Source organism: Bidens hawaiensis, unplaced genomic scaffold (assembly GCF_021521415.1).
Source record: "Bidens hawaiensis isolate Kalapana, Puna unplaced genomic scaffold, B.hawaiensis_p1.1 tig00032368_1, whole genome shotgun sequence".
NCBI classification, from domain to species: domain Eukaryota; kingdom Viridiplantae; phylum Streptophyta; class Magnoliopsida; order Asterales; family Asteraceae; genus Bidens; species Bidens hawaiensis.
The window spans coordinates 206,722-219,213 of NW_027495499.1; the positions used below are offsets into that span (position 1 = coordinate 206,722).

Consider the following 12,492-nt stretch of genomic DNA (forward strand, 5'->3'; position numbering starts at 1 on the left):
TAAAAATAGTTGAAAGTTGGGACCACTAGTAGTGATTTTTAAAGTTGAGACTATTATTGGCCAATGCACAAAAGTTTGGATTATTTATTTACAAATTGTCCAAATAATAATAGCAATAAATAGAAATAATAATTACCACCTCCAACCTGATTATTCTTCTTCCTCTTTGCATCTCCCATCTCTTATCGCCATCGACATAACACTACTAATCATCTTTAGCCCAATTAGTCAACTAACACTGTCATATCGTCACATCACCATAGTAAACGAGGTTTTTTTAAGAGCCTTTTAATGTTGTCACGAGATTTTGAAGCTTTTGTACATCGGATTGGGTTTATGCAAAAGCTATATCTTAAAACACACTAAATTACTAGGCGCGGTAAACTAAATCATAAAGGGTAACACCTTTATAAATAAACATCTCATTTCATATACTTTTATTGAAACAAATGTAAGGTTGCTTCATTTTGAAATTGAAATTTACACTAGGTTTAACATTGATATTTTTTTCACATTTTAAGTTAACAATAGTATTTAGTTTAAATACTGTATTTCATATCAGACTTAACAATAGTTCGAATATTGTTTGTACTATTGGTAGGATAGTAGGATAAAGACAAACCCTTTCCTAGGATTCAGAGCTGCTTTAACAAACAGAATGTATATACTCTCCTAAAATAAATATATACACTCCCTTAAAACACTTCAAAAACTCTATACTCAAATAATGTCAAAAGAGATGGAACTCTAGCAAATTCTACCTAATCCGCTCATCCCACGTTAGTTTGGTTCTGTCTCTACTCTTCTCCCCTCCACTATAAGAAGCGATCCACAACCACACAATAACCCACAGTAGTAACAAATCTGCAGTAAAACCCGATAATGTCAAAGCCAGTATCTAAAAGAGAGAAGCAATTGCGCACAAAAATGCATACAAAACCACACATAGCCACACGCTTGCACCCAAAATACCACAATTACACACAAATCGCAAACATTGCCACACAATCGCGAGGCGAAAAGCACATAATCGGACACAATGTTGAAAATTATATGAACAAGAGTGAACCAAATTGTGAAAAAACAACAAATCGTTGTAGATCTCAACTCTTAACTAAATTCCCTCTGGCAATCAGACTGGCATAGTAGTTTGAAATAAGAGTAATAAAAGTCCTGCCTACCCTGAACCCGAAAGTCTGATCTGGATTTGATCTCAGATCCCTCTACACTTTCTCCATCTTTATTCACCTGCAATAGCTCTGCCCCCCCCCCCCCCCCAAAAAAAAAGGCCGAGCGCAGGTGAGCCCGCGGCGCCACTACGTTTCTTCCGCATCCTTCTTTTAAAAGAGCCCTAAAATTGATATTTGGGTGCAATTGTCCAATAACTAAGTTTAAATGAAAATAAGTGCCCAGAAAAAAAAATGAAAATATCTTAGCGTGGGACATTCATAAGCAGACTTATGTACAAGGTTTCAAAGGCCGTAATTCAAATTCGCAGACACTGTAAACAAGATATTCACAAAAGCAACATAACATACACTTACAATCCATGAACAATGAGTGAGAAGAAACTATTAAACATCATGCCACATCAATGTCATCAACATCAAGCCAATCATTAGATTCCTTCGTCTCAGAGTTATGCGCACCACTTACCTCTCCTAGCTGAACCCAATCCCGCGAGTCTTTTGTTGATGAATCAGAACCAGACACGGCTTTTTTGTAATTAGTCGAAGCATCTCCATCATCATCCTCCTCAAGATCACTAAACGAAACATCCTCATCATTATCAATGTGAATTGTAGTTGTAGTGGCAGTTGTACCAGTAACAACTTTCTCTGAGTTGTCTTCTTTCAACCAATCATCTTCATCTTTATCTTCAACTACATTAGCAGCAACGTTTTGATCTTTAATGTTGGTCTTGTTTCTTGGTTCCTCTTTTATCACGGATTTGTCTACAATTTGAACTTCTTCGGTCTCTGGATCGGTTGATATAACAGATTTTGTTGATTGTGTGTTAGATGACTCAAGTGGCACAGACAAATGTTCTTCTTGAGAAGATTCAGGTTTAGATTCAGAATAAGGAAAACTATTTGTTGAGACGTCATCCACTTTCATTTGTGTGTTGGATTGAGTCTTCAGAACGTGTGTCAATGATGCTCTGGCTTTCACAATCTGCTTGAAAGTAAATTAAATTGTAGTCCATTAACTAGTATAAATAAGAATGTTCTTAGTGAGCGCTCGCTTCATAGAATTCGTGGGATTTCAAAGGAATTGGAATTAAAATCCCATGACATGGCGTGTTCGTTTAGTTGGAATTGGAATCTTAATTCCATTTGGTGTGTTCGGTTGTCAAGGAATTGGAATTCAATTCCTTCAAATTCCTTTAAATAGAGGGATTCTAAATCCTTCCAAAATGTGAAGGATTTCAGGTGAACTCGTTGGAATCTTTTCTCAAGTTTTTTTTTAACAAGAACAACGAATAAAATATTTTAGTTTTTTACTTTTTTTGTTTTCGATTTATATTTTGAGTTATGAATTTTTTATTATTATTTTTGAATATTTTTAAGGGGTTTTTGATCTTAATAGAAAATCGCTAAAAAAATTCAAAAAAATAAAATCATAACGAAACAAAAAAGACTAAAATGTTTCCGCCGTTGTCCTCATTAAAAAAAAATCTCAATTCCAATTAATTTGTCAAACGAACACATCAAGAATAGAATTGGATTTCAATTCCTTCAAATTCCAATTCCTATTGGAATGTTCAGATTCCAAATCCAATTCCTTCCAACTCCAAATCCTATGCAAATTCCAATTCCATTTCATTCTGTGAAACGAACGCGCCCTTAGAAAACTCACCTCAGGTGTGGAAAGAAGTTCAGCAGCTTGAGGTTCGAGCCTCGGATGCAAAAGAACAAAATATATCTTCCAGAAGGAACTTTCACTCATGTAACCTGGGCAGAGTTCAATCCTAAGGGCAGCCAATCTTGGCGCCAAACTTTCAACAGTCAGAGCATGCTCTTGTTGTGCATCAGATAGTTCAAAATCTGATACAGAACAAAAAGAAAACATAATATAAGTTACCAGATCATGTTTATGGAAATATTCAAAACATCTAAGCGACAAGAAAGTTGCAAGTATGAGGTTTTGAACATAATGAATACATATGACTGATGTTCTGACTTCTAAGAAAAAAGCTGCAATTGCTAGACTTATAATGCCACCAAAGAGAAAAACATATGGATCTTTGAAGAAACTAATCTACATCTAGGAATAAAAGGTATTGCATATTGTGAAATCGTATTCTTTTTACTCAAATCTTAGAATCTGCATACATTAGCTAATATAGAAACATGAAAAATAAACAAATCTATGAAGGTTATCACAAACTTGCAGCAGGTATGAAATCACAGAACAGAAAGAAAAATAAGATGAAGAAGAAAAGATCATAGTTTGATCAAAAATCAGAACTCTAATATCAAATAACATAAACATCGACCCTTTAAATGAGAAAGACAAAAAACCCCAAAATCAATTAAATAAAAAAATAAAAAACATAATTTAAATCCTAAAATAAGACTCTTATAATTAACGCCAGATAAAAACAAACCCAAAATAAACGACAGGGTTCAGAGAGACCCTCGGCTCAAAACATGCAGTAGAAAATAATATACAGAACATGAGGTGTGTGTGTGTGTAAACATATATGCGTATACAGACAGCTAACAATATAACATAGGTGGTGAAAGAGTACATGGTAAAAATAGACATATATAATATCAGAAACAACCTATAAAAATAGATACAAAAAGACAATCACGTTTAAAGTCCACATGACATAGATACACATCACAATCACGATAGATCGGTCCATTAAGTAGGCCCGGCCCAAATGTTATTTTTATCTATAAATATGATTGTTAGGTCTTTTCATTAGTAAGTTGATTGATTTTAGTAAAGAATTTGTAAGCTTTTAAGCTTTGTTGACCGAATCATTCGGTTTGAATCATTTGAATGGAATCATTGTGTTCTTGAGCCATTTGATTGCTAGTCGAAACTGCATCAGTTGGTATCAAAGCTTTTGGTTCTCAAATGGCTCGACGTGAGGATGAATACTTGCTTGCTCGTAGATTTGCCGCCAGAGGCAACGACAGAAGTGTTTTCTATTCACGTGCTCGTGGAGAAGGTCGACATCCTATTCGCAGATTCGCCGCCCGAGGCAGCGATGGAGTCTATCCTGACCCACGGGATCTTGAAGAGATCAAACGACTCCGACAACGAGTCTGCGATCTTGAAGAGATCAAACGACTTCGACAACGAGTCCAGGATCTTGAGAAGATCGAACGACTCTGAAAATGAGTTCGTGACTAGAGTTACAAATTCCCTCAACTTTATTTATTGGTAGAATTGTAGCATACATGTGATTTTCAACTGATCCAAGTAATTTACCAATGCATTTATGATCCTTTAAAATAATCATGTGATTGTGAGAGTTATTAACAAAATCAGTTTGCACCAAATCTTGTGGTGTCTCAATAATTCTATTAATTTGATTGGCCCCACCATCTTGAGTCTTCATATTAACGTGCTCCTCATATGGAATATTATTTGAATTCCCGGAAAGTAGTTCCACAATTTTAGCAATCCTATCAATATCATTTAAATCAATTTGAGATTTCAAAATTGAACCTTCAAAATTTTCTGGCAGAATTATTTGGGTTTCCAAGTGCCGCTCATCACAACCAACATCTTCAACTTCTTCAACATTACAAATCTTGCAAATTGATTCATCACCGATAACTCTGCTAAGAGCGTGTTTCACAAATAAACAATCAGCTTCATTGTAATCAGTTCCGTCTTCATCGAAACTGGGTTCGTCATCAAACCTCGGTCCGTCACCAAACCTCGGTTCGTCTTCCGACACACCCTCCGAAGGATAGACTGGTTCAAAGAACCAAGATGAGTGACGGTTAAACGGATACTCCTCTCCATCGTCACCCTCGTCCCCGACGACGGTAATCGACTCGGTTTCCGTCTTGCGCATCTCCCCTTTCAACTCAAGATCTCGGATCCTCTGTCGGAGCCGCTCGATCTCTTGTTGTATTTCAAGATCTCGGACTCGTTTTCGGAGCCGTTTGATCATCATAAGATCCCGTGGGTCGGAATAGACCCCACCGCTACCTCGGTCGGCGAATCTGCGAGCAGAGCGTCGATCTTCTCCACGAGCACATGAACCACCAATGTTCTTGTCGATGCCTCGGTCGGCGACTCTTCGAACAAGAAAACACTCGCCTTCACGTAGAGCCATTTGAACAACCATGAGCTCTGATACCAACTGATGCAGTTTCGACTAGCAATCAAATGACTCAAGAACACAATGATTTCATTCAAACGATTCGAACCAAATGATTCGGTTAACAAGCTTAAAAGCTTACAAATTCTTTATTAAAATCAATCAACTTACTAAATAAAAGACCTAATAACCTTATTTATAAGTAAAACAAACTTGTGGGCCGGGCTGACATAATGGACCAGATGCTCCCGCATCACTTTTCCTCTCACAATAAGTTATAACAACCCACCTACAGGCTACAACACATTTGTACCCTACCCTAAAAGTCCTTAATCTTAATCCTACGTCTCCACAAACTCCTATCATGAACCCACTGACCACTACTCTAATACCCTCAACATGTCTCCTCAAGCTAAACGTTTTGATTTGATGTTTAGCTTAAAATAAATAACGAAAAACAAATGTTATCCTAGAAGAAGCAGGTATTAAAAAGTGAAACTATGTTATCCTATCTCAAATCTTGAAACCTGCTTACATGAGTTTATTAACAATCTATTCAGTTTTCTATTCACTTTTACAGTCCAACTCTACCACCTACTGCTTCATAACTGAGAATGGCGAAGGTTGCTTAGGGTCCGGGGTCCCCCCCCCTGTTTTTTTACACAGTAGTGTAAGTTTACCCGCTTTCGTCCGAAGTTTTTTATGCATAGTGTAAATCTACCCGTTTTTGGCCAAAAATTTTTATACCTAGCCTTTTTCGGTTGAAATTTTTTATACGTAGTATAAAATTTAGCCATTTTCGGCCGAAATTTTTTATACGTAGTGTAAATTTAACCGTTTTCGGCCACCCTTCGTTCGTGAATTTTTGTATACATTTTGAGTCCCCCCCCCCCCGGGTGTCTTATTCCAAGCTTCGCCAGTGAATGAGATTACAAATTCCAAACAATTTTCATTGCAATTGTTTCTTCAAATAACATAATTAGTTAATTATAAACCATTAAGTTACATTTAATAAAAACTTTACCTTCAGTGTCATCTTCATCATCAGGTAAAGGAAAATCCAACCAAGTCTCAGGATGCATCGTAATATCCTTAACAAAAGTCAAAACCTCATCAGTCACACCAATCTCCCGAGCCACCTTAGACAACACATACCCATCATCACCATCAGATGAAACCTGGAGAAAATTGGTCGCCAGTTTCGTAATCTCCGACACGTCAATATTATTCGACAGCTTCGATATCCCGCTCCGAAACCTCCCGCCAATCTCCGCAAAGTCTCGTCGTATTCCAGATATACCCTCCGAATCATCATCATCATTAGCTTCATCACCGTCTTCCGGTTCAACCGGATCCGATTGGGTGTTAGAGTGTTCGGAAGGGAGTGGCGCGAGGAAGGAAGCCACGCCCCAGAACTGACGGGTTAAGGTTTTGGTGATCTCGGATAAGTCTTCTTTGACTCCTTGGCCTGGAGATAGAGGTGAATCTGAATGAGTGTTGGTTTGGTGTGTGGAGGTGGTGTTGGGTTGTGGGTCGTCGTCGATGTCGAGCTGGAAGGTGTTGGCGATGGATCTAGCGAGCCATGACATTGTGTGATCGGATCGGTGGTGGTGAGTTGAGTGTGGTTTGATTGGCTTGGGATTGGGGATGGGGATAGGTCACAGCTTGACCGTCATAGGTCGTTGTTAATAATAATTCGAGTCGGTTGTGTTAAAAATTATGTGGAAATTTCTGTTGATACGTTTATTCCTTTTGTATAAAGATATTCCTTACAATATTTTTTAGGGTGGACGGGGCACCCTCAGTAACTGGGTAGTTATATATGTCATTGTCGAGCGTTTATGAGTTTCAATCACTGAAGGAGAGTAGTTATGTGTGTAAAGGAGAGATGGGGGAGAGAGAGAGAGAGTTGAGGGGCGGGTTCACTGGTATTGCGGCACCGGTGGATGCAGATTCTATTGTATTGGATATCAAAGAAGCAATTTACTGAACGAAAATCTTGATTCAAAATGATAAAGCCATAGGCTATAAATACAAAAGCAAAGAAACGTTAACTACTAACTACTTGCTAGAAAATAGGAAATAACAAAAGCAATAACAAACTAAGAAACTAGCTAAAGAATAGGAAATTCCACTGCACGTGCATAACCAATTCTAGCTTTATTATACCAAACTTCAACTGCCTCCAATGTTACTCTAATAGTCCCTTGACTTAGCTTACTCTTTCAGATTCTGACTAGTTTGAATACGGTTGGTGAGTTGTTCACCGGTGATTTGAAGATTATCGGGTTCTGATGTGTTATCCCTCACCTACCTTTAACGATAAGTTGTTGAACCCGTCGATTCAATCCGGTTATGAAAACATGAAATTCAATCCTACCAATCAATTCAATCCGGTTATGAAAACACGAAATTCAATCCTACCAATCAATTCAATCCGGTTATGAAAACACAAAATTCGCCTACTTTGAATTGGATTTGGTTAAGATCATAAAGTCATAATGTGTCTTTCACTCTACAAAGTTAAATTTACTCATAGATTAATCAATTTTCTATTTCTGAGTTTAGAAAACCAACTCTAAATAGCCACTTCCTTTTTTTTTTCATTCATAGAACTCATACATTTGATGTTTCTAACTATATCAATCTAAACATTGCCATCATTATAAAATAATAATACAACAATACTTGGCGGGTCGATTTGAGTCATTTCCTGTACTAATAGTGTTTGTTTGAGGGACAATATTGGCTTTTCACCCTTGTATAAAACTCCAGATCAGCTTAATAGGACAATACTTGATGATTAATTGTATTGTTAGGGTAAAGTATGAACCCAATGTTGGTGTGTGTGTGTGTGTGTGTGGGGGGGGGGGGGGGTGTTTGTCATTTTGATATGTAGGGTTTGGTCATTTTGATATGTGGGATTAAAAAAATGGTCTTCATACTGATGAACATAATGTTGATAAACGAAACTAATTAAGATGTATGATAGTAATCAATGCTTCAATACAACAAGAAAATTCCATAAGTTGAAAAGATCCTTATGTGTTGAAAAGAGAATTTATGCCAAGAATTTGATTATTGGCATGATATGAGTATAACTTCAAGAATTCAACAGGTTAGAGAAATAACTTGTGATTCAATCCATGATTCCATTCTACGAGTAAATGTGAGTATACTTGATCAATATGTTTTGTGTGAAAAAAAGTTGATTTTGTTTAAAAATGTTGCTTAATGCTTCATTTTAACATTAAGAATCAAAGGTTGAATACCGGGTCACAAGCTATTGCTGATGTTTTGTTAGACAACAATTGCGTATGGTTTATCTAGAACGGCCAAAGTTGCTATGTGGCCCATTATTGTAACATTAAGCATGTTTAGTAGAAACTGGAAAGTGTCCAATAATTTGTGATTGTTGCCTTGTGACTCACAAGTTGTCAATAAAATCAGGACCTGTCTTATTGGCACCATTAGACGACAAACCGATAAAACTGAACTGAACCAGATTAAAATGGGTTCGAACTGATCTGACCCTTTTACATTATAAAGTATAATCCGGTTTTCATACCAAAACTAGCTTTGACTCAACACGATCAGATTTTCAAAATGAGATACTAAAACTCGGGCCAAGCAAGGCTTGGCGTCCAAAGAGAACAGGCCTAGCTCGTCCCACATTAACCACTTATTTAATTTCAAATAATATTCTGGTTAATTCTGATGAATATTAGAATAACTTTGTGCTGATAATTTATAGTTTTGGATCAATTAAACAACTTTAGCATGTTTTATTTTTTTTATACCTCACAAAACTTTCCACTAAAATTAAAATCGAACTGTTAAAACAAAAGTTGCAAATAGAGGTGAAAAAAAAACCGAACTCGGAACAAGACATGAAAAAGAAAACATGGAACCGGGTTTTTTATACCCGGGTTTTTAGTATCGGACCCGTATCAGACCCTACCCATAGGGTACGGATAGGATATGCATTTCAGTACCAAAACCCGTACCTGGAACCGGACCCAATATGTACCCAGTAATACCAGAAACCGGAAACTGGATTTATCAAATACCCAATCTACCCGAAATTACCTGAAAAATATCTGGAAAATACGAGAAATAGGGTATTCAAATATCTGAAAAAATTCAATCTATACCCTAAAGATACTCGAAAAAAACCCGAAAAATCCAGAAAATAGGGTTTTTTCAATACTCAGAAATAGGGTATTCAAATATCCGGTTTTCAAATATCCAGTTCTATACCCGAACCGAACCCGATGCCTAGGGTATGGTTTTTAGAAACAATACCCAGACCCGAACCCGACCTGGGTATTGTCAATACCTGATTTTCTTATACCCGGTTATACCCTAACCCGGTTCCATACGTGGAACCGGGTATTTCAAAAAGACCCTATTTGTGCGCCTCTAGTTGCAAATTGCGTTTTTTTTAATTGGGCTATCACTCTAACTGGGCTATGATATGTATGATGTATCATTGAGGCAAAATCTACATTGGGCTCAGGTTCTTTTAGTCTTTTTTCCCCTTCTTTTGTGCATTTGTGCATCTGAGAGGTGTCTAAAACCGGTTTTTTTTTCAAACCGAACCCGTTTATAAACTAAACCGTTTTGGTTAAAGCCTAGTCAAAAACGGTTTAACCCAAACCGGTTCGGTTTATAAACCGGTCTAGAAGCAAGAGAGGCCAACCGGTTTGGTTCGGTTCAGTTTAGAACCGATTTTAACCGGTTTTTCTCAAACCGGTACCAAAATCGACGGTTTGGGTCGTTCATGAACCGGTTTGGGTGAAGCCGGTTTTCTTATCAAACCTGTTCAGGTCGGTTTGTCATGAACCGGTCTCAAACCGGTTCTTTTGTACACCTCAATATCCCAAGTAACCTCAAGTCCTCAACAATTCATTTCTTGCTACACATTTCCTTCACAGGAATAAAATCCTAAAAATCTTATAAAAAATTCTAAAATTCGAGCACGATTGTTCCTATTAGCTGACAAGCCCAGCAATAAATTTAAATGATCTAATATATATATCCAACTATACGAAATCTTGATCTCCATAATCTAGTCGACATATCACACATTAGATGAACCTGCCATCCTTTTTGTGATTCTCACTACATGAACAGGCGCATATAATACACTATTCTTCTTAAAAGTTTTAAATGATATAACCACGAAAATGGTAATCATATCACAATAACAGTATTTTATGTCTTAAAAATATTCTAGAAGAACAAAATTTATCATATAATGTTAAAAGGCCTACTCTTTCCTTTGGATAAAAAGCCGAAGCAAAAGGGTGAGCTTGGATTGGGAGTCGTGGTGCTGATGAGTGGGTGTTTGGCTATGACTAATTATTAATAATATTGTATTTTTAGTTTAAATATTTGTTAAAATGTAATTACTTTAATTGGTTTTTATATTTTAAAGGTTTTTAATAAAAATGAACTTAAATATGATAATAAAAATAATAGGTAAAATAAAAAGAAACAAAGTTATGATATTGTTGGCATGTGAATTAAAATATATATATATATATATATATATATTATTTCAGTAAATGCAACATCGTGAATTAATTATTGCAAAGTCTTTACATCATAACTTTTATTTATAGTGCAGAGCCAAATAACACAAAATATTTATGGAGGTATATGGGCCTATGATCAAAGCAGCTACGGAACCGGAGAACATACCCACAAACCAAGTAATCTACAAGGGCCACAATAAAGAAAAGTCAACAGCCATCACAAAAAAATAAAAAGAAAATGGGGGTTACGGACGGAAAAATAAAACGGAAGGAAGAAAAGAAAGAATTAATTATTTGGAAGTTTTTGACTCCAACAAGCTTGGAGGGGACTCCATTTTTTGAAAATAAAAAGACAACAGAGGAAGGAAGAAGCATTTTTTGAGGTTTTTACACCAATAAAGATCACCACTTGACATTAATTGGAAGAGAGCAAAACAAAAGTGAAGATGGTCTTCACAACTATGAGAGGTTAATCCACCGGTACTCATTCCTAGGTGTATGGTTTTGTAAGTTTTAGGGTTTTATCATATCTATGAATTTAGATAATATTTTGTGTAATAGTTTGGTTTGAACAATACGAATCTTGTGACTTTTCATTATTATGAACTTATGTTGTTAAGGAATTCTTGCACTATCGACCTCATAAGATGATAATTGCTAGTGTCCATGATTTATGTTAGGGTTAATTAATGTTCTTAATCTATATTGCATATACTTGTCCAAGATTCTTTGCGTGAAGGTTTCCTTGCACCATTTTCCTAGGATAGTCGAGTATTGATGCTTTTCGTTGGGAAATTATTAATTGAACCTAAAAAACTATTGTGATTACATGAACTCGTTTTTGTAGTGTGTATTGCCCGAATTGCTTATAAAACTTGAAACCCGGGTTTGATTCATTTCAAAATCATTATTTAAAACTCAATTATATTTCTTGAAAATTGTTATTTGTTTTCATTAAAACTTAAAAATATAATTATTTCAATCTAAATCATATTTTGTCTATACGACTACTCAAAAAAACTGCATAATTATTAATCGATTAAATTTAGATCACCAACCACAAACTCTTCGTAGTTCAACACCCTTCTTACCCTAACTAATTTAAGTTGATTAGGAACACAATTTTCTTTATCTTTGACCGGTCCGACGACGATCGATGAGGTGAAAATTCAATTTTGTGAACTTCCCGTTGTAGTTTCATGTTGTCTTGTTTTGTATTTTTGCAATCTGTCTTTTAGTTGGGCTGCTTGTACTCGGGCTGCTCGCTACTCGTGTGAGGTTTCAGTTTCCTGGTTTCTCTTATAATCACTTTGCCTTTAAAAAAAATAATAAATAATTATATGATGTTATAAAGCACGTTGCACTAATAAAACTTAATTTGTCTTAAACAAGGTTTTTCCGTACTTTGATATACATAATTTATCATATTCTAACTTATCTAGAAAGAGTACCTATATTATTAACAATTTGTCTTCATAATATCACATAAATTAAAGAAAACACTAATAATATTATTTAAGAGACGACGGACTATGAAGGGCACTTGTGGTGGCCCATGGGCCATGTGGGGATGTTGGAGAGGAAGGAGGCAAGAAGAGTATGATATCACGTACTGGAATCACAAAATGAATTTTTCTGTTAGGTTTATAGATATATATC

General features: G+C 36.0%; 1 protein-coding gene across 1 annotated transcript; it reads right to left on the bottom strand.

The window, feature by feature from the left end:
* Positions 1–1,475: 1,475 nt before the first annotated feature.
* Positions 1,476–6,882, bottom strand: LOC143583362 (uncharacterized). The gene is made up of 3 exons (XM_077065679.1): positions 6,318–6,882; positions 2,860–3,047; positions 1,476–2,175 (listed from the first exon to the last, which is right to left on the bottom strand). Exons 1-3 carry the CDS (start codon positions 6,880–6,882, stop codon positions 1,582–1,584), a joined length of 1,347 nt encoding a protein of 448 aa, XP_076921794.1. The 3' UTR covers positions 1,476–1,581.
* Positions 6,883–12,492: the final 5,610 nt, after the last annotated feature.